Raw genomic sequence first — 22,673 nt, 5'->3', positions numbered from 1 at the left:
ATTTTAGGTACATTATTAACCAGTGGTTCACCTCAGTTATATTCTCAGGACATTATAGACTATCTGAGTCCAAAGTCTGTCTCTGCTACTTATTAACATATGCTATCTAGTTGGTGATGGACAGGAAGGCCTGGCGTGGTGCATGGGGTCGCAAAGAGTCGGACACGACTGAGTGACTGAACTGAACTGAACTGATCTAATCCTCAGTTTTCTCAACTATAAAACGGGAGCCCTTTCTGCCAAGGCGTTGTGAGGATTAAGAAGATATGCATGAAATGCTTAAAACAATGCCTGGCACACGGCAAACACTCAAAAAACGCTAACTCTTATTATTCCTAGAATGTTTTCCAATTTGATTTCTTCATGCCCCTCTAGTTCCTATTTAGGACTTGTTCACAAAACTAATTTTTAGAAATAAAAAGATCTGGAGGAGAGAAAACATTTTGCTGTATTGGAACAAACTTTAAAGGTTCTGATCCTTGCTTCTATAACTCCTTTAACAAATTTGGCTTTTGCCCTTACATCCTATGACTTTCTGAGGCCAGTCTATTCAGATGTAATGGGAAACAGCTTTCATGCTTATGACTAGCCAGTTCCACATAGACCCTTCTATGAACAAGAGGTATTTTTATTTTTTAAAGCTCACTTGTAAATATCCTCTGTAAAACTTACTTCCATAACTCCTAAATTGTTTTAGGTTCTCTTTTAAGATAGTTAGGAATTCCCACATTCTACTATGTATATAGTATAGAACAATTTTTCTATGCAAGTAATAATTCACATGTCAATTATTTTTCCTAATTTATACTGATTAGAGGAATAGGGTTGTGGTCGGTGAATAGTACAATAAGAAACTAAATACCTTGCATTATATTATTTTCCAAGTCCAAATAAAACACTTCCTCTTGCAAAGTTTCATAATTAAAAACACTGGATTCAGGACTTGAATAATACCAACTGAGTAAAAGCCACAGTTCAATGATGTTATCAAACTATTCCAGGTTACCTGGAGGAAAGGCACTTTGTACGAATAGCATGCTTAACTTATAGCCAAAGACCAGTAAAACTACCATAAAAATAAGAGAAATATTTTTTAATGAAATGATTCATGAAATTTTTAAGAATGTGAAAACTGATACTGAAAAACACTCATCCAGCAAGAAAAAAGCCCAGGTTAGACTACTACTCAAATACGTCTCAAAGATCACTACATGTTCAAATGTGGTACATGACATGTGCTGCTGTTTCCTAAAGTTTTGATTAGACTCATTTAACAATGGTATTTTGAGGGATTTGCTGTATATTTTGGTAATGCTTTTAAATTTGGGCTTTAGGGAATTCCTTGGTGGTTCAGTGATTAGGACTCCATGTTTTCGCTGCCAAGGGCAAGTGTTCAGTCCCTAGTTTGGGAACCAAGATCCCACTAGCCTCGAAGTGTGGTCAAAAACCATCCCCAGAAACAGGGCTTTAGATCTGGGGTCAACAAACATTCTCAATCAAGGGCCAGATAAGTAAATATTGAAGGCTTTTCAGGATACTGTCTCTGTCACATATTCACATTTGGGTTTTTTTTTTTCAGTCTTTTAAGATCCTTTAAAATGTAAAGAGACATTCTTAGCCCTTGACCAGTTTCCCCAGCCTTGTTTTACACTATACATATTATCTTTTTGTTACTATGTCAATTTCATTAATTTTTCTGCCTTCAAATATTTGTTCAAATGTCACCTTCTCAATGAGTACTTCTCTGGATACATGCCTACCTGTCCCCTATGTATATATATATATATATATATATATGTGTGTGTGTGTGTGTGTATATATATATATATATATGTATATATATATATATATATAAAACATACTATGTAATACATAGTATATCACCTAACATTTTTATCACTCCTACCTCCCAACACCAATATAAATTCCATAAAGGAGATTTTTGTCCACTGATATATATTTTTTTTCTTCATTGTCCCTAGAACAGTGCCAGGCACATCAGAAGGCTCTCAATAAGTAAACTTACACACTTAGAAAAACCATGGAGGAAATACACAGTTGATCCTAGAACAACTTGGAGGTAAGAAGCGCTGACCATCTGTGCAATGGAAAATTCAAATCTTCGCATATTGTAGTTGCACAGTATCTGCTGATTCAACCAACTCCAGATTATGTAATACTGTAGTATTTACTACTGGTATAAGTGGACCCACTCATATCCAAACAGTTCAAACCCATGTCATTCAGGGCCAACTGTATATCCAAATGAAGACAAGAGAAAAGGTATCCAAGACTGACAAATACTTTTTTAAACATTGTTTCAGGCAGTCATAAAACATTTTAAAATTCAAAGGTATTTTCTTACTGCCAAAGAAAGGTTATTTCTAGACTAATTCCCTGGAAGCTTACCATTACTTTGACTTACTTAACAAATTTCAATTGTTATTCCTAAACCCCTCTATAGGACCTATTCCACCTCTTTGATCTCACCTCTAAGGATTCCCTGCCCATTCAACCACTTATCTAGTCTGACAACTTTCAAGTCTAGCAAAGCAGGGAGAGAAGTTACTTTGCCTCTTTTATCACTCCATCTCCCAACATTCCCTTTCTATAAATTTCATAAAATTGTAACCCTTCCTACTTTGTCTTTACCATTCAATACAAACAAAGCAAAAGAAGATTCTAGTGAATATTATATTCCAAATACATTATACTCAGTGATTAGATTTATTATTTCTAATTGCTGAATGTGGTTTTACAATTTTTACCTCTAAGGAAAAATCTGCCTTACCACCACCCATATATATACTTGGCGAGGTAAAGAGGAAATAACTTTGGGAATTCAGTAACCTTCACCACCATTCACATTACAGCTATATTTCTAAGCTTATATTAAAACATAAAAACTAAGATATAAAATATCCTCTACCACTATCTCTGATACTTCATAGCCATTAATAATATTAATGTGAGAGTTATTATACTAGAAATCAAAGATATTCTAAACAAACTAGTAGTAGAATACTACTATTCCTTGCTAAGAAGAAATGCCCACAAAAAAACATGTTTTTAAAAAACCCTTTATAGGTTATTCTTCATCTATTTTATTTTCTAAAGGGCTACAATTCTGCCATGTTTATAAGACAAGCAGTCTTGGTTTTTAAGACAAACTTTCTAAAATCCAAGTCAATTGTCAAGGATTAAAACTATGCTGTAGGCCAATTCTTTTAAGAGACACAATTTGTTCTAAGAAAAAAAAAAAGCAGCATAATAAAAACTGCTATAGAACTTTTACTTTCTATATTTTTCAACTGTTTCTGTGTTCTAAAAGTTATCATAAGTTCAGATTAAATTTGGAGGAACTAAATCAGCACAAAACTTCTTTGATAGCCAGAATCACAAGAACCAAACTGATTCTTCTTCTTCTTACAAAGACTAGATGACTCCCAAATTAAGTCACTTTAAACCATACATCCCTGGAGAAAAACATGGCCCAACACACCACACATCCCACTTAATCTAGTTCAAACGAGTAACATAACGTGAGAAACTGCACTGTGTAATTCCTTTATTTTCTGCATATTAGTGCTTTACCAACACTACAACCATAAAGAACACAATTCCAAGTACTGTACTTTTTAGTTTGGGGAGATCACAGTCTACAGACTCATTTACTTATATTAGACAAGATTAACCCATTCAACTTACTGCAGTTTTTAAATGCACATAAAATACAGAAATTGATGCAATTAAACAAAATCTTCAGGATCTTATTTCTTAAATTCTTAGATTGTAATTATTTTCTGCAGGCTTAATTACCGGTCCCCATGATCACCAATGGCTATGGCTCAATTTAACTACACCAATTTATCAACCTTTTATATCCTTAAAGATAACGTAAGTGAAAATTACAATTTCTTATCAAACGGTTTAGGGTTTTCCAAATTTCAAATATTTGCTTCCCCTCCTCCCCCCACCTTAAGACATTTCAAATAAACTAAAAATAACCACATCTCACCTGCAACATTCCTTAGCAATCACTTGATGTATAAAATTTTAACTATGCCCCCAGTTATTTTAAGACACAAAAATGGCTGCCTACCAATCTGTCTTGTCACAAGTTAGAAATACTACATTTAAGAATTAACATGAGGGTTTCAAGTTTCCTCCAGTTTAGGCATTTATACCTTTGTGCTTGTCGCTTCAGGATGTTACTGTAACATTGATATTTGTATAACCCATGTTTATGTACCTTATATGTAATCATTTAAAACACTAGTAATTAAATGTATGATGGAGCTTTGGGAATTTTAAAAGCAACTAAAATGTTCTTAGATGTGTGTCAGCTTCATTTCCAGAGATACTTCTACTAAACTGAAACTGAGAACTTGATACTTTAGTTGCATTTTGAATTAGAAAAATCCCTCTGCACCATTAGGAGCCTACAACATAGCACCTTTTCTCATCTGCTTTAAGTAAAACGTTTGTCAAGAGTTTTACTTTGAAGAGTTAATTTTCTATAGCCTTATATTTTTCATACATCTTTGGTAAAAGCTCCATTATACAATATGGCCAAAGCATGAAGGACCAATACTGTCCAATCATATACCATGATATCCCGTTCAATTTTTGTTTTCAGACACCCTCATAAACAAAACCCACTTCACCTTTTCCTGTAAACTGCATTTGCAATCTACATTTCTGAAATTCCCTAAGTTTTAATTCCTTGAGGATCTCTACAATTAATCCTTAAGGCTATATAAGAACCAGATGCTGCTACACTATTCTGTATCAAGCATTAACATTTGGTTCAAAGTATTATCATAGTGGTCTCAATAATCTAGTTACTGGTCCTAACCAGCTAAGCAAGTAATCTTGTTAAGATCTGGGTATCACCAGCAAGCACATTGCTTACAGTTGAAGAAAAATAAGTTTACATTCATTGTCATCTGTAGGTTCTTCTTCTACATCCTATTTCCCCTTTGTCATTCCTCAAGTCTACACATCATTCATTCATCACATTTCCTTTCTTAAAGGAGATAGTGTATTATTGAACCAACAGGATATCTATTTGCATGAGTTAACCCAACAGAATACCTTTTTTTATAAAACATCTTTTCCAGTGTTCTAATTAATGGAGATATGGATCACTCATTTACTGAAAAAAGACATCTTCAGGTTAATCAGTTGCTGTAATGTGGAAACAGATTTTTTTTTCCCAACTAGGTAAAAGGTGAATATAATTTGAATTGTTAAATGATTTATTAATGAACAAAGTAACCATTCCAGGAATTTAAATCTACTGGTCTTAGATATTTGAAACATGGTAAAAGGATATATTCCAGTTTTGCCCAAAAGTCACTTAAAATATCTACAAATATTTCATCTGTGTATGTTATACACCATTATTGCTCCATTTTCTGGAAGAGTCTGTTTTTAAAGTTAAAAAAGAGGAAAAACATAGCAAAGCTGCTAACTTTGCAGTGAAAAAAAATCTGTATCCTTGACAGGTTATATTTTCATAGTTTTATGCAGTGTAAGTTAGCTTTGCAATGGGGAACTTGAGTTTTATCCTTACTCATGCATGATGTATGTTTCAGAACTTAATAGCTGAAATTTCAAAGAACTTCTTACATTACCTGTTTAACATACTGATGTGCAACTGGAACATATTACAAGGATATTACTCATCATTTGCCACTGTGGGCTAAGTTTACTATACTGGTCTTAGATATAAAAGGTCACATTTGAATTTACTAAGTTAAAGTCAGAACTCATAAGGGGCGGGGGCGGGGAGGGGGGAGGCCTTAAATATAAAAGACAAACGGCAGTTTGATTAAGCAATAATTTTCAGTTTACTAGATGAAACAGACTTGCAACATAGTCTGCATGAATGCAAAATAAGCCATCTACAGCAAGTGATAAGGAAACTGGGCAAAAAGGAAAAAAGCATACATTGGAAAAGAAGATTCTCTCGAGATAAAAAATCAAACCATTATTATAAAGGAATTTACCAAGAACTGCTATATTTCCCCCATCCCATTTGCTGGAAGTCAACAAGAGTATCTAGCACTTTGTGTTCATGTCAAAAAGTCAGATCAGAGCATCCTAACGCAAAGCAAAAAAAAAAAAAAAAAGAAAGAAAATCCCTAACCCCCTCCCCCAAACCGCAGAACTGTAACTCCAGAGTTCAAATTCAAAAGAAGAGAAAGTGGCAATTCAAAGAGGTGATGGTGGCGATAATCCTATGAATGGGTTTTTGATTTCTCTCCTTTCCGGGGGATGGGTGGAGAATGCTCATTAGGATTTGTAGTTAGAGGTTAACCATGTGAGCCCCTCATAGAGTCCGTCCCCCGAGGTGGCACAGGAGGGCTGCACATACCAGTTCCTGTCCCGAATCCGGGTCAGGCCCAGTTTCTCCTGGATCTCGTGGGGTTTCATGGCATCGGGGAGGTCCTGCTTGTTGGCGAAGATGAGGATTATGGCGTCCCTCATCTCCCGGTCATTGATAATGCGGTGCAGCTCCTGGCGGGCCTCGTCGATGCGGTCGCGGTCGGCGCAGTCCACTACGAAGATCAGACCCTGGGTCCCGGTGTAGTAATGCCGCCAGAGCGGCCGGATCTTGTCCTGGCCGCCCACATCCCATACGTTGAACTTGACGTTTTTGTAAGTCACCGTCTCCACGTTGAAACCCACAGTGGGGATGGTGGTCACCGACTGGCCCAGCTTCAACTTATACAGGATGGTTGTCTTGCCGGCTGCGTCCAGGCCCAACATGAGGATCCGCATTTCCTTGTTCCCGAAGATCTTAGATAGCACCTTCCCCATCGCGTCGGAAGAGCCGGGGCCGGGGGCATTCAGGTGTCCCGGGTCCCCTCCGCCAACAACGCCGCCGCCGCCGCGAAACAGAAACGGAGCCTCCCAGTCGCGAGGGCGCCCGTGCGGCCTGCGTGGGAGTCGCCTCCTCTGGGCAGAGGCCCGGGGCCGCCGCTCACTCGGGCATCACCCACCACACAACTTGATTCCTCCAGGCGCCGCGGCCGCCGGGGCGCTGAGTCTGCGCCGGGAGAGCCGCCGCCCTGCTGAGGCGCGGCCCGGCCCGGAACTGCCCTTCCCCCCGCAGGCGCCGCGCGAGCGCCGCCGCGGTTCCCGCTCCTCCGCCTTCTCCTGGCTCCGCCGCGGGAGACTGCGGCCCTTCGGCCCGGTCCCCGGTCCGCGAGCACCGCGCTCACCACCGACCCAGGCCAGCCGAGAAGCAGCGCGGCTCCGGCGCCCGGTCAGGTCATGGATCCTCGCGGGAACTCGGTGAGCTGCCTGCAGAGACACAGAGAGGGAAAAAGGAGTTACTGCTGGAGCCCCAGAGGAAAGTGGAGGCCGAGGGGGTCCGCCTCGCCAGCTCAGCCCAGGAGGTTACCTCCAGCCGCCGCCCCGCGCGCGGGCTCCCTCCGGCCTCCACAGCCTCCTCCCAGTTCTGCCGCTGCCGCCGCCGGAAAAGGCGCCGAGGAAACCGCCTCACTTCCCCTCCCGACTACGCAGGCGCAACAGAGGGAAGCCGACCGTTCGGGCAAGAGCGACCTCTGGAAGGAGAGCGGCCCGCGCGCCAAGCGTCGGGGCGCCACGCGCGAGGGGGCGGGGCTACGGCGGCCCGGAGGTCTCGCAGGTGCGGCCAACCCCCACCCCCGCGAACCTCGGACTCTGACTAGCTCCCACCTGTCGCTCCTCTAGCAACTCCTTCCTCTATGCATTCCTTCTTCTGCGCTCTCACTTCCTCCACCCCCCTACTCGATCCAGGGGAGCCGATCCTCTGCGGAACTCCAAGGGTGGGGCCCACGAACCGCCCGCTCCCCCTACGAACGTCTTCGCGGTGCTCCTTCCAGGCCTGTTCGCTGACTCCGGTGCCCGCCTGATGCTCCGCGAGGTCCCTCCAGCCTGCCCCAGCCTTCGGGAGCCTTCAGTCTCCCAGGGAAGCCCTAGCCACGGTTTTTACCTTTCCCCTGGCCCTGTTTGGCTTCCTTTTATCCCTCGTGTTCTGTGCGTTTCCTGAAAGACACGTGGGAGGCAAGTGGTTCGCGTGGAATCTGCCAGTCAGTGCCGCGCTTTTACTGGGCTTGGGTTTGTTCTGAAGCCCGACTTTGGGGCATTTGAGCCTAATCTTAACACATCTCGGCAGGACCAATACACGTTTTTGTTTTGTGTTTTTTAAATTACAGTATTATCAACAGTTTCCATGCTTTTTCAACTTTTTAGAAGGTGATAATTTTTCATGTGTAAATATTATCATCTTTTAGTGTGATTAGTAGTAACTTCTCACCCAACCACTCATTCTCAACTTTAAGAATTAGAAACACTACTTCTGTTGCCTCGATTTGAATATTTAACCTTACTGAGTTATCTCATGTTTAAACTGAGTGTACTACTGACTTTGCTGTCCGCAAACCCTATTTGAGGGTTAAGTAATAAGTATAATGTTTGTAGAAAACTTCAGGAAACCTTTTTGTGTCAGATGTTTATTGGTAATGTGAGGCTTAAAGTGAAAGCTGGAAATAAACCAAAGGAAGGAATAACAGAAAAACAGTGTTTCGTTTTTTTAAGAAAATGCTGTGATAACATAAGGTAACATACTTCTTATTTCACAATATAAGAAAATGTGATAATGGTAGATGGGTTAAATGATAACCTCATAAAAGTCACCCTGAAGTAAATTTACTTACCAAAGTTATTAATATTCTAGCAGTGATTTACTTACCATCAGCCTGAATATGCCATGCATTGTCTTAAAACTGAAAGGATTTACAGTCAGAAGATTGGGGTTCAGAGTGTCACCCCTCCGTTTCATACCTGTGAATTCTTAACTCTAAACCTTTGTAAATTCCATCTTCTTTAAGCTGTTGAAACAGATGAAGAATGATATCATCTAGAATGAAAATAGTCACTATTTATTGATTGTCATGATGAACACTGTGCTACATACTTTAAATATTCTCCTTCAACCTGCACAGCAACCATGTGAGGTAACTTTGAGTGTTAGTGGAAACTGAGGGTCAGAGAGATTAAGTAAGTTTTTGAAGGTTCCAGAGTTGAGATCAAATGGCTCATCCTCTTAACCCAAAATTAAGCTATCTCCCTGAGTACTTCACACAGTTGTTTGGAAGCTCGATATTACAGTTGACTCTTGAACACCATGGGTTTGAATGGCACAGATCCACTTGTATCAATATTTGGCTTTTTTTTTTTTTTCCCAATAGATTTGTAGTATGTTACTACACAACCTGGGTTGGTTGAATCCACAGATGTGAAACCTGGGATATGGGGGGCTGACCTAGAAGTTGTCCTCAGAATTTGGACTGTGTTGAGGTGAGACCTCCAATGTCCCTATTGTTCACGTGTCAACTGTATTTCTTAAAATGCTTTATAACTGTTGGGTTGGCCAAAAAATTTATTCAGGTCTTTCTGTAAGATGATATGGGAAAAACCCGAACAAATTTTTTGGCCAAGTCAATATAAATAAGGTGCCATCAGTTCAGTTCGGTCGCTCAATTGTGTCTGACTCTGTGACCCCATGGCGTGGAGCTTCCCTGTCCATCACCAACTCCCAGAGCTTGCTCAAACTTATGTCCAGCCGAGTCGGTGATGCCATCCAACCATCTCATCCTCTGTCGTTCCCTTCTCCTCTTGCCTTCCATCTTTCCCAGCATCAAGGTCTTTTCCAATGAATCAGTTCTTCGAATCAGGTGGCCAAAGTATTGGAACTTCAGCTTCAGCATCAGTCCTTCTGATGCCATAGTAATTACTGTTTGAGGAAGGAATTTTTTTATATGAGGCAGTGACTACTGTGTCTTGCTTCATTCCAACATAATAGTTTTCTCAGAGCAGATTCCAGTTTTCCCAACTAGATGGAAGATTGATTTTCCGGGCTTTTACTTATTTTTCAGTGAAAGGTGTGATACAATTAAAAATTGAAGCAACTTGAAGCACTGGCATCTACCTGGCACTGGCACTGTGCTAGGACTAAAACAGTTTATGTTTGAAAGCCAACTTCCATTTATCTTCTAACAGAGTAAGTGAAGGCAGAGACTTTGCATTCTCCACATTATGTCCCCAGTGACAGCATGTAGGTATCAGGAGTTGAGTCATTATTTACTGAATGAATATCTTTTATACCACAGAGGAGGTAAAACAAAAAAGGAAGCACACATACAATTTTTATCTGTGGTTTGAAATAATAGGTTAGTCAAGATTTTCATACAGTGCCATATCTTACAGTGGCTCTTCATGCAAAAAATTATACAATAGATTATTTTAAGTAATGATCATAAAAAACAAATTATAACCAGAATATAAATACAGTGAAAAATCTTAACTTTATATATGCACACTTGTTTTAAAAAAGTGAATTTCACTAAAACCAAAATATCTGCAAAAAGTCACAATTTAGAGAACTACTAAATCATCATATCACTGATGAAATTTTGTTTTCTTGACACTTTCTTGAAACAATTCAAAAAGTAAATTTCAATTTAAAAAATACTACTGTCATTCAGTGAAATATTTTGTAAATAAACTAAAATTTACATTTATAAAATAAAATATTGGATTTCTCAGTTTGCATTCTATTTCACTGTTTTAAGTTACAGACACTAATGTAAGCTCTAAAGACTAATTCCTATAGAAAAATGGATCTCTGCTTTAAACTCAGCTTGCAAATGAGATTTCTCCAGCTTGCTTTCAAACCAGACTTCACTTTTAAATGCCATTTTATAATGTCTAATCTGTTCAATATCACATGTTTATTGTATCCCTGACTAAAGCATCATCTTATAAGAAAAATATTTACTTTCATAAAATGACTTAGCTTTCCACTTTAAAATGAAATAAATGTCTTCTTTAACAATAACACCTCATGCTATTTACCCTTATTTGTGAACTCCTATAACTTTGAAAAATCACTCACTTTGTATCACTCTGTTGTATCTTTCTTTCTATCCTATGCAGGGTCAGGGAAATTCTGGCCACACACTGAGGGTGGAAACCAAAATGATAGTTCACTCCCTCTTCCCATGTCAGCTGAAGAACTACTTTCTAGTTCTTCCTCTTTAAGCATTAAAAAAAAAAAGTATATCCCAATCAAAACCTTGATAATTACTTTAGTTATGCCTGAGTATGAAGACTTTCATTTTCAGCAGTATTAAGAGTGGAAAAGATATAACTAAAAACAAAAGTTTGAACTACAGTTGATATTTTAGCAAATAGTTTAATAGTTATGTCTTCAGACCATAAAAATAAACAATGGGGCAATGAGGTCTATGAGGTGGCACAAGTGAATACAAAAAGCTATAAATTACATCCTTAACTTACTCCTAATACTTCTTGATTTAGGTGTAACTTGGGTAATTTGTTCATCTTCATTAATCATAAACTTATCTGTTCCTGTATTAGAGAAATCTCTCTTAATTGATTAGGGCAGTTTATGTTATTTCCCTTTTCAGTTGAAGGAGCTGAGGCAGTGAGAGGGTAAGCAACTCCTTAAGATCAATAAATGGTTCAGAGGAGATTTAACATTTTTTTGATCCAGGTCTGGTGTTCTTTTCTCTATTGTGTGAACCCTGGAAGCTGGACTAGATCAGTGGTTTTCAGCTCCAACTGCACTTGACAATCAGCTGGGGCACTTTTAAGCTATAAATGCTTGAGCCTCACCCCAGGTCAATTAAGTCACAATATCTGTGATAGAAGTTCTGCCCACCAGTATTTTTAAAAGCTTCCTGAATGATTCTAATGTGTAACTAAGATTGAGAACCACTGAATTAATTACTAACTTCCCATCACATCGAAAATTCTATGAATTCTGAATGCTATTTATTTTCTTCAAAATTCAAAGCTTGGACTAGGACGTCGATTAGTAAATTAATTGAGCCCAGTTCACCTCCCCAAACCCCAGCTACCAGGTAAATAGGAAAACGAATATCCATTTGCCCCCTTTCATCCTATCTTCTAAATTATGATTAAGTCAAACAGGAGAAGTGTCTGTATACTGGACAGACAAGTTTTAGTCTAGAGCTTATGACTTTGATCATCCTATGGTTGCCATAGGAATGGCAGTAAGAATTCTGTCTTACTTTCTCTTCATTTAACGGTGTTGACTAGCTGATGAAAATGTGAAAAGTGAAACTGTTAATTGCTCAGTCCTGTCCGACTCTGCGAACCCATGGATTGTAGCCAACCAGGCTCCTCTGTCCATGGAATTCTCCAGGCAAGAATACTGGAGTGGGTAGTCATTCCCTTCTCCAGGGAATCTTCCCAACCCAGGGATCAAACTCATGTCTCCTGCATTGCAGGCAGACTCTTTACCATTTGAGCCACTGCTGCTGCTAAGTCACTTCAGTCTTGTCCGACTCTGTGCGACCCCATAGACGGCAGCCCACCAGGCTCCCCCGGCCCTGGGATGCTCCAGGCGAGAACACTGGAGTGGGTTGCCATCTCCTTCTCCAGTGCGTGAAAGTGAAAGTGAAGTTGCTCAGTCATGTCTGACTCATAGCAACCCCATGGACCGCAGCCTACCAGGCTCCTCTGTCCATGGGATTTTCCAGGCAAGAGTACCGGAGTGGGGTGCCATTGCCTAGATTAGAAACCAAATAATTAAATGGTTTTAAATGCTGCACATTGCTCTTTCAAAGAGAAAATAAATGAATGAATGAAAAAGTAAGTAGGAAAGAAGAAGCAAGAAAGGAAGGAATATAGAAGGAGAAAAGGAAGGGACGTACGGAGGAGGGAAGGGGAAAAAAAAGGATTGTATTGAAAAGCAGAGCTTGGCAATGTTTTAAACTGATAGCCTAATCTAATCAAAAACCCAGTTTGGGGTTGAAAGGAAAAATTCCTTAGTAAAGCATAACCAGGTCCTCCTCCATAACCTTTTCTTTTTTAAAAAATATTGTTTTTAAAAAAAAATTAAAAAAAAAAATAAATAAAATAAAATATTGTTTTATGTGCATCAAGAATAAACAGTGGAACAGTTTTTGCTATTCAATACCTTTGGACTATCAGTAAATTACTGTTTGTAGTTACTCCTACTTCTAATATAAAATTCTGAGCACAATGACCAAGATATATGAGTGTGGAAATGGTTGTAAAATCCTAGCTAAATGTTACACTATAACCAATTTAACAATGGCTTAGCTGGGCAAAATTTATGAGTTTGTTTCCATTTCAAGTAAGATTTATATTCCAAAAGGCTTAGAAAGACACCTACTAGATTATATGTCCACAAATACTAGTCAAATAATATAAGCCTGCTGAGCTCAAGATTGGCTTCAGGGGTAACTTTATAATTTTATAAACCAGGGTCAATGGTGTGGTGACTCTGTCCCATGAACTAGGGGGACACTTCCTATACTCTCTTCACCAAAGGAAAACCCTGCTCCCCTGTATGCTGACTTCCCAAATTAACTGGAATGATGCTGGAAAAGGAAAGTTCTGAAGCTTTTGAAGCAATTTCTGATGTTTTACTTCATTTCCAAATGTAAAAATGGGTCTTTCTGCTGCTTATTATATCTTTTAAACATTACAAGAAATATTAAGTCATGAATTCAACTTTCACAGTAGTGATGTTGGTTGTATAAGAAGGTAAACCTGTGACTTTATAACAGTTTCAATGTAGATACATTGTTAACCATGTGTCAGAGATTCTAGGAATAGAACAAGATACCCAGTGTATTGAACACTTTTGGCTGTCTTTGGAAATGGCACCCCCACCCGCAGAAACGCAGGAGTAGACTTCTGTCAGCCCTACTGATTTTTCCATATTCTCCTTCCACACATACACCTCATACCGTACCAAATGGACTACAGGTAGAATCATGATCCTAATTTGCTAATCGTACTCTTATTCCTGAGAATTTAAAATCAGATCACTGACTCAATGGACACGAGCTTGGTTAAACTCCAGGAGTTGGTGATGGACAGGAAGGCCTGGCATGCTGCAGTCTATGGGGTCGCAAAGACTTGGACACAACTGAGCAACTGAACTGAACTGAACTGAACTGAAGGAAGACCATTATCAGTCTGTCTCTTAGCAGTGGGTCCATATCCTGTTAACTAGGGACTGTGTCACAGCCATATTCTGGTGGCAGGCAGAGTCTTTGGCAAGAAAGAGAAAGCAGGTGTACAGTGAGTAGAAGAGACAAAATAGATTATATCTTGGGCTCCACTGCACAGTTCTAGGCCCTTCCTGGAGTCTGTCTCCATACCAACCCTTGAGTTTCATGAAGTACTTGCATTGTTATATAAAATGACCTTTCTTTTTGCTAAAGCAAGCTCCACAAGGCTTCCCTGGTAGCTCAGATGGTAAAGAATCTGCCTGCAATGCAAGAATCATGGTTTCAATCCCTGGGTCAGGAAAATTCCGTGGAGAAGGGAATGGCTACCCAATCCAGTATTCTTGCCTGAAAAATTCCAAGGACAGAGGAGGGCTGCAATCCATGGGATACGAAAAAGTCAGACATGACTGAATGACACTTTCAGTTTTCTTTCACGCTCCAGTAGGCTTCTGTTACTAAAAAGTTATAGCTTTACAAAATGTATCAACGTAGTATGCAAGCAAAACAAAATTTTAACAAATAACATATCAAAGTTACAGACTTTAAAGCTTCGTTGAAAATTATATATAACAATACCTAATATAAAATAATTGTATACTGTCATCACTATTATGTAATAAAACCACCATTAGAACTGGAGTAGGTAGGAACAGACTATTGATAAATCTAATAATTGATTTATAAAAAGCTCTAAACCACTCTGTGACCTGGTCTTTTGACCTATTGCTGAATTGCTTTATAGAGCTCTTAGAATACGTTAGTGCATTCTCTTATGCTACAGCAATAGTTCTCTTAATATAGGAGGAAAAGACATCTTAGAATTTCTGGAGAACTTTTTCGATCAGTATCATTTGCCCTGATCAGAAGGTAATCAATAAAATTAATAAAATCTAGGGGAATCCCCTGGCAGTCCAGTGGTTAGGACTTGGTGCTTTCACTGCCATGGCCAAAGTTCAGTCCCTGGTTGGGGAACTAAGATCCCACAAGCCACGTGGTGCAACTAAAAAGAAAAAAGTTAACAGCCTCTTCCAGGAAGATGGCGTAAACATACTTTTTTCAATTCCTCCTTCTAAGTACAACTAAGAACCCTGGATATTACATATAAAAGAAGCATAAGAATACTGAAAGATGGAGAGAAGGCAGACTGATCAGGGACTTAAAGGCCCAAGGAATAACATGGTGGTGAGTTCCCTGGGTTTTCTTTTTGCCTCATGTATCCCAGACTTGGAGCTTAAGAAGCTGGCAACCTGGAAATGCCAAAGAACCTCCAGGCATATTCTCTTTTTAAAAAAGAATTAGGAAAGGGGCAACCTAGCAAGACAGAAAACTTTTCAAAAGCAACCACCTTGCTCCAGCCAAAACCCAAAGAAAAAAGCTGTAGCCCCACCTTCACCTATGGTGAAGGGCCAGGTGAGCAGCCTAGACTTTCACCCTTGCCAGTGTCTTAACAAGGTGCCCTAATCTCCTGCCTCCTCACTAGGCAGAGTGGGGAATGAGGTCTTTCATCCCCATGTCGTGTTGATGAGCCCCATCCAAGCCCTTGGTGTCGCTGGAAACTTCATGGGGAGCCTGAACTGCCACCTCCACTAGGCAGTAAGGAGGTTGAATCAGTGGGGGTGGTATCAGAGGAGGCCTACTGGAGAGTCAGTATTTTCAGCATGTAGAGGCCAGGCCCCTCTTCCACCATTACCCTCTTGATCCTCAACACTGCTCACCATTCATGGTGTGGTATCAGTGAAAACCATGTTGGGAGCAATAAAGAGGCACTTCTACCCCTTCCAGCCTGGGAGGTATCCCTGGAGGCTTAGTGGGGAGCCAGTGATCCCCACAGTAGTGAGGTGATGTTCCACTTCCCTGTTGGAGAAGTGCTAGAGGAAGCCAGCTAAAACAGAAGGTTAAATAAGATTCAGAATCTTACAATAGTCAAAATATTCAGATCTCAAACAAAAAGCACAGATTATTCTCCAAAAAAAAATCATCAAATTCTCAAACAACAATGTCAGGGTGAATGAAAAAGGACAATCAATAAATGCCAATATCACTATGACAAAGATGTTAGGATTACCTGACAAATATTTTACAGCAGCCACTGTAAAAATGCTTCAGTGAACAATTGTGAACACATTTGAAACAGCTGAAAAAATAGAAAGTCACACCAAAGAAATAGGAAGTCTCAAAAAAGATATAGAAGATATAAAGATCTAAACTGAAATTTTAGAATTGAAAAAATGTAATAACCAAAATTTTAAAACTCAACAGATGAACTCAACATAGAATAGAAGGGACGGAGAAAACAATCAGTGGACTGCCAGATGAAACAATAGAAAGGACCTGATTTGAACAACAGAGAACAAATAGAATTTTTTAAAAATTGAGAAGAGACTCAGAAACCTGTGCTACTATAACAAAATTTCTAATGTTTGTTATCATTGGACTCATAGAAGGAAAGTATAGAGTGGGCTGAAAAAGTTCCCAAAGAAATAATGGCTAAAAATTTCCCAAATGTGGCAAAAGACACAAACCTACAGATTTAAGAAGCTAAACAAACCTGCGGAGACCCACATCAAGATACATTATAATCAAGCTTCCTAAAATGAAAGCCAAAGAAAACATATTGGAAAAAAACAGAGAAAAACAGCACCTTACCTACAAGGGAGAAAACTATTTAAATGACAGTGGATTTCTTATCCAAAACCATAGAGGCCAGGAGGAAGTGGTAGGACATTTTTTAAGTCCTGAGAGAAATGAGCTGTCAACCTAGAATCCTATATCCAGTGAAAATACCTTTAGAGAATGAAGGGGAAATCAAGACATTCTCAGACAAAGGAAAATAAAGAGAATTTCACCAACAGACGTTTCCTACAATATTACCAAAGGAAGCTGTAAGTTATCTGAACAGAAAGGAAAGAATTTTTTTAAAAAAGAACCTTGGGGGTTTCCCAGGTGGCTCAGTGATAAAGACTGTCTGCCAGTGCAGGATATGCAAGTTCAATCCCTGATCCAGGAAGATCCCACATGCTGCAGGGCAACTAAGCCCATGCATCACAGCGGTTGAGCCTGTGCTCTGGAGCACCGGAACCACACTACTAGGCCTGTATGCCGCAGCTCCTGAAGCCCACAGGCCCTAGAGGTGTTTTGCAACCAGAGAAGCCACAACAGTGAGAAGCCTGCACACTGCAACTAGAGAGTAGCCCCCGCTCTCTGAAACTAGAGAGAAGCCTGCACAGTAATGAAAACCCAGCATAGCCAAAAATAAATAAATAAAAACAAAATGTTTTTAAAAAAGAATCTTGGAACACCAGGACGGAAGAAAGAACATGGTAAGCAAAAATATGGGTCAATATAACAGACTTTCCTTCTCTTCTTTCTAAATTATTTTTGATGACTACAGCAGAATTTTATAACACTCTCTGATTTGGTTCTAAAGATTGTTGAGGAAGGATTATGTATAATTATATTATGAACAATAACAAAGGAACATAAATGTGTGAAGCACAAACTGATAGAAATGAAAGAAGAAATAGATGAATCCACACAGTTGGAGGCCTGGGGTGCTGCTGTCCATCAGGTCCCAAAGAGTCAGACATGACTGAGTGACTCAACAACAACAACAACATAGTTGGAGGCATCAGTCCCTCTCTTGCAACAACCGATAGAACAAACTAGACAGAAAATCAACAAGGTTATAGAAGAACTCAACAATGGCATAAACCCACAAGATAATCAAAATTAAGAGAACATTTCACCTAACACCGCAGCATACACACTCTTATCAAGTGTCATATCCTGGGCCAGAAAAGCAATACCAACAAAATTTAAAGACCTATAAATCATACAGAGTATATTCTCCATCCACAATGGAATCAAACTAGAAATTAATAACAGAAAGGTAACAGGAAAATCTCAAAATCCTTGGAGACTAAACAACACACTTCTGAATAATTCATAGGTCAGAGAGGAGGTCTTAAAGGGAAGGAAAATACACTGAAATGAATGAAAGTGAAAATACAATGTATATAATTTTGAAGGACACAGCTAAAGCAGTGATGAAAAGGAAATTTATAGCACCATTTGCCAAACTTTTTCATCACCCCAAAACAGAAACTCTATGTCCATTAAGCATCCCCCCCCCCCATTCTCTGCTCCCCTCAGCCTCTCTCTACTTTCTGTCTCTATGCATTTGCCTTTTCTAGGTATTTTCATATAAGTCGAATCACACAATTCTTTTGTGTCTGGCATATTTTTATTTAACATAATGTTTTCAAGGATCATTTATGCTATTGTGTGCATCAGAACTTTATTCCTCTTTATGGGTGAGTATTTTGTTCACATGGTTTTCTATTAGGACACTTGGGTTGTTTCCACTTTTTGGCTATTGTGAGTAATACTGCAGCAAACATTCATTTTGTAGTTACTTGTAGTAACTGATTCCTTGTTTTCAGTTCTTGTGTCTAGGAATAGAATCACTGGACTATACAGTAATCATATGCTTAACTTTCTGAGGAACTGCCAAACCATTTTTCACAGCACCAATTTTCATTCCCACCAACAATGCGCAAGATCTCCCCATACTGTTGCCAACACTTATTATTATCCAGTTTTTTTTTAATTATAGTGATCCTAGTAGGTATGACATGGTATCTCATTGTGGTTTTAATTGTATATCCCTAATGATTAGTGATAGAGTAAATGAATGGATGCATAAATGCATAAACGGGCTTACTAGTTTAATAAATTTCTATCACAAAGGGTAAATCACTTTTAGTTTATATTATTATAATACTGTATAAGAGCACAAATATTTGTTTTAAAAATGATAAAGCATAACTCAGCATTTGTATTTGTCTTGCTTATATAAATACTCTTTGTAATATGTAATATTGTTTATCCATACATCATGGTGACAATAGATTATCTCCTTTTACAGAATACTGCAACTAATATATAGTGATTTTGTCTTTCTTTGTTTCTTGCCACATGTCAGGCCATGGCCCCATGGGAAATAGGCTGAACAAAATGAATTAGAGTTCTGCCATTGTACAGCAAGGGGGTTCATTTGAATAGGCACAAGCAGACTGCCTTTAATACACTGTGTGTAAATAGGGCTTTTTTCAGGGCACACCCTAAGGAAACTATTAATCACTTTGATATTAAATTGTTATATACAGAAAACTTAGTGTAACACATCTTAATTATTATCAGTGTGACTTGTGATAATACAATGTATTTATAAAACATCTAGCAAGCACCATGATACTATATATTCAACCATCACATCATAAAATCTCAAAAAGAAGTTGTTTAAACCACACTCCAAAAGTTTAAAATTTCCCCCTCCAAAATAAAAGTGAAAGTACATTGCCATTTTAACCTCAGAAGGCCTCAATGAGCGTCTACTGATTCAAAGTAAGGGAAGGAGTTCAAGGGGAAGTTATTACCCTCCTCACCACCTCTGTATAAGGAAAGCCCTAGGATTTTATACTAGTCATAACCAGAGGCCAGCAGTCATGCAAGGTTGGAACTGTTCTAGTCATTCTTCTCTTAGAAATTATGCCCTTTTCTCAAGGCTCAAGGTGAATAGACATAAGCCTGTATCTTAGACTATTTGTATCATGTCAAACAACTTCCTTGTTTCTCTGTTTACACTTTTAATCTAACTTTTATCCCCAATATTAATTAATAGTTAACATTTCAGAACACCTAGCACATAGCAGGCACTGGCTCAGTAGTTACCTGTTGGATGAGTGAATGAATGATTTAAAGAATGTTATCTTGATCCTCTCTCACCTGCTTCATTATAAGCTGTATGCAGTTTAAAATATTCGTTTCTATACCAAAAGCCAGGCTGTTCAAATATACTAACCTCGATAAAGAATTAACCTTGAGAATAGAAATTTACAAAAAAGCAAATTAATTTGCCAATTATTCTGGCAGGGGGTGGCATTAGTCTTAATTCTATGGTGTCCTCAAACAAAGGAAGCACCATCTCAAACTTAATCTGATGAAAGTGAAACGTTCTAATGCATTCTAACACTTTCAAAATGAATAAATTAAATACAGTAGAAAGCTTTTGTCACATTGGTGTAAAGAGAATCAACAACTGAGACAAAGTTTGCTAAATATCAGGATTTTAATGTATTAAGTTTGGGTTTGGGGACGTGATTTATTTCACCTCAGATCAGAATCAATGTTACAAATAGCCATGTTGTAATGGAGTGCTACTGTCGCATAAAAGTCAAAAGACATTCAAATTGAGGACAATAACTCCACAAGTTTAATTTTTAAGTCTAGCAGCGTGACACCGTATAAGTAACTGTGTTCACTTTAGGATTTATTCTGATATTTGAAAACCTGCCACAAGAAACGCGCTTCTGATAGACATTGTGAGATACTGTGTATTAACTATACTAAAGGTTTTTCCTTCAGAGTGTGGCCAAGAAGTAAATATTTATTACGTCTCGTTAATCCATTGTTCCTTTATTAAATGTAACAGAATCGGGGTTAGCACACATTGGCGTGTCTCTGAAATGCAAGTAACCTATCATAAAGAAAATCCCGTCCGCAGCAGCGAACTGTTGCGCGGTTGCGAGGGGCCGCGGGGCCGGGAGGCTTTCTTGGGAGGAGGAAGCCCAGGACTGGACAGAGATCCGGGGACCGCGGAGATCCTCGCCCCCTGGCGGTACCCCTCTCTCCGCCTCCGCGTCCGGAGTCTCGGTCCTAGAGAAGGCCCGCCTCATCTTCCCCTAGTGACCTAGCCTCTCGCCCCCTTCCCCTCCAACGAACCCTCCCTCGAGTCCCACCCCACCCTCCTCAGTGCCCCACCCCTCAGTGCCCCGCCCTCCTACGTGCCCCGCCCTCCTACGTGCCCCCGCCCTCCTACGTGCCCCCGCCCTCCTACGTGCCCCACCCCACTCCGTGCCCCACCTTCCACAGGCCCCCGGCGACTCTCCTCTCCAGCCTTGCGGGTCCCGCCTCTCACGCCCCAGGCGGCCCCGCCTCTCCCTCCCCAGGTGGCCCCACCTGCCCTTTCGGAGGCCCCGCCTCCTCCACTTCCTCATTCCTCAGTAGTGGGCTGGGCTGGACTGAGCTGGCGTTTGGTGCTGGAAGCAGTGCACTAGACTCGTTCTTTATTTTGTTGGCGGGTGATGTTCCGTCTTCTTTGCTTCAACCGCGTCAGCTCTCGTCTGGTGTTCTCCTCTTGCTGTGTGGCCCAGGGTCTGGCCTTAGGCTAGTCCCCTGCTTGATTGTTGCTGAGGCGATAAGCCGGGACCCGGTTTTACCCACAAGCCTCCTCTCCCGGCTGCCAGGCCAGAAACCCTCTGGGTCTGACCCCATTAACGCTCCCCCGAAGGACTGATTTATAAATGACTTGAGCGCAAGTGAATGGACGTGTGTAGACAGGTTGAGACATTCCATTTGGAATGAATGCAGAATCGATTCTGACATTTACTGCCTCAAAATTAACTGTCATTCAGGTTATGTTTTGAAAGAGCAAAACCCCAGACAGCCCATAACCTTGGTTTCTGCACTGTTAATAAGTAAAAACCTAGATAAAAGCTGGCAAGGATGTGACGAAAAGGGAAACCTTGTGCATCGTTGGTGGAGTTGCAAACAAGTTTAGCTGCTATGGTAAACAGTATGGCTGTGTCTCAAGAAAGTCAGAGTAGAATGACCACATGAACCAGCAATTCCATTTCTGGATGTACAATTGAAATTTGCTAAGAAAGTAAAACTTAAATGTTCTCACCAAAATAAACACATGATGTGATGGATGTGTTAACTTGATGGCAGGAATCCTTTTACAATGGACACAATTCTTTACATTGTACACTTACCTTAAATATCTTACAATTTTATTTGAAAATTGTTCCTCAATAAAGCTGGAAGAAAAGTGACTGATGCAAATTTGTGCATAATTAACTTTGTACTGGGTATTATGTATATCACTAATTCATAAAATAATACAGGTGAGAAGTATAGAATGAAGAAATAGTGGTTAGTGTAACTGATAGTGGTTCAATTTATTATTTTTTTCATTTATTTTTATTAGTTGGAGGCTAATTACAATATTGTAGTGGGTTTTGCCATACATTGATATGAATCAGCCATGGATTTACATGTGTTCCCCATCCTGAACCCCCCTCCCACCTCCCTCCCCATCCCATCCCTCTGGGTCATCCCAGTGCACCAGCCCCGAGCACTTGTCTCATGCATCCAACCTGGACTGGCGATCTGTTTCACACTTGATAATATACATGTTTCAATGTTGTTCTCTCAGATCATCCCACCATCGCCTTCTCCCATTGAGTCCAAATGGGACTATACATCTGTGCCTCTTTTTCTGTCTTGCATATAGAGTTATCATTACCATCTTTCTAAATTCCATATATATGCGTTAGTATACTGTATTGGTGTTTCTCTTTCTGGTTTACTTCACTCTGTATAATGGGCTCCAGTTTCATCCACCTCATTAGAACTGATTCAAATGTATTCTTTTTAATGGCTGAGTAATATTCCATTGTGTATATGTACCACAGCTTTCTTACCCATTCGTCTGCTGATGGGCATCTAGGTTGCTTCCAT

The 22,673-nt window shown here is 39.7% G+C and overlaps 1 protein-coding gene across 1 annotated transcript; it reads right to left on the bottom strand.

Moving 5' to 3' along the window:
* Positions 1–3,551: 3,551 nt before the first annotated feature.
* Positions 3,552–7,061, bottom strand: ARF6 (ARF GTPase 6). The gene has a single exon (XM_020910510.2). It carries the CDS (start codon positions 6,826–6,828, stop codon positions 6,301–6,303), a length of 528 nt encoding a protein of 175 aa, XP_020766169.1. The 5' UTR covers positions 6,829–7,061; the 3' UTR covers positions 3,552–6,300.
* Positions 7,062–22,673: the final 15,612 nt, after the last annotated feature.

Source organism: Odocoileus virginianus, chromosome 6, assembly GCF_023699985.2.
Source record: "Odocoileus virginianus isolate 20LAN1187 ecotype Illinois chromosome 6, Ovbor_1.2, whole genome shotgun sequence".
In the NCBI taxonomy this organism is placed as follows: Eukaryota; Metazoa; Chordata; class Mammalia; order Artiodactyla; family Cervidae; genus Odocoileus; species Odocoileus virginianus.
Note: the sequence above shows the minus strand (reverse complement) of the source record. Positions and strands in the feature narration are given on the sequence as shown.

Bases quoted from the DNA above. Each gene is read 5' to 3' on its own strand.
- ARF6 (XM_020910510.2), bottom strand. From the start codon at position 6,828: ATGGGGAAGGTGCTATCTAAGATCTTCGGGAACAAGGAAATGCGGATC.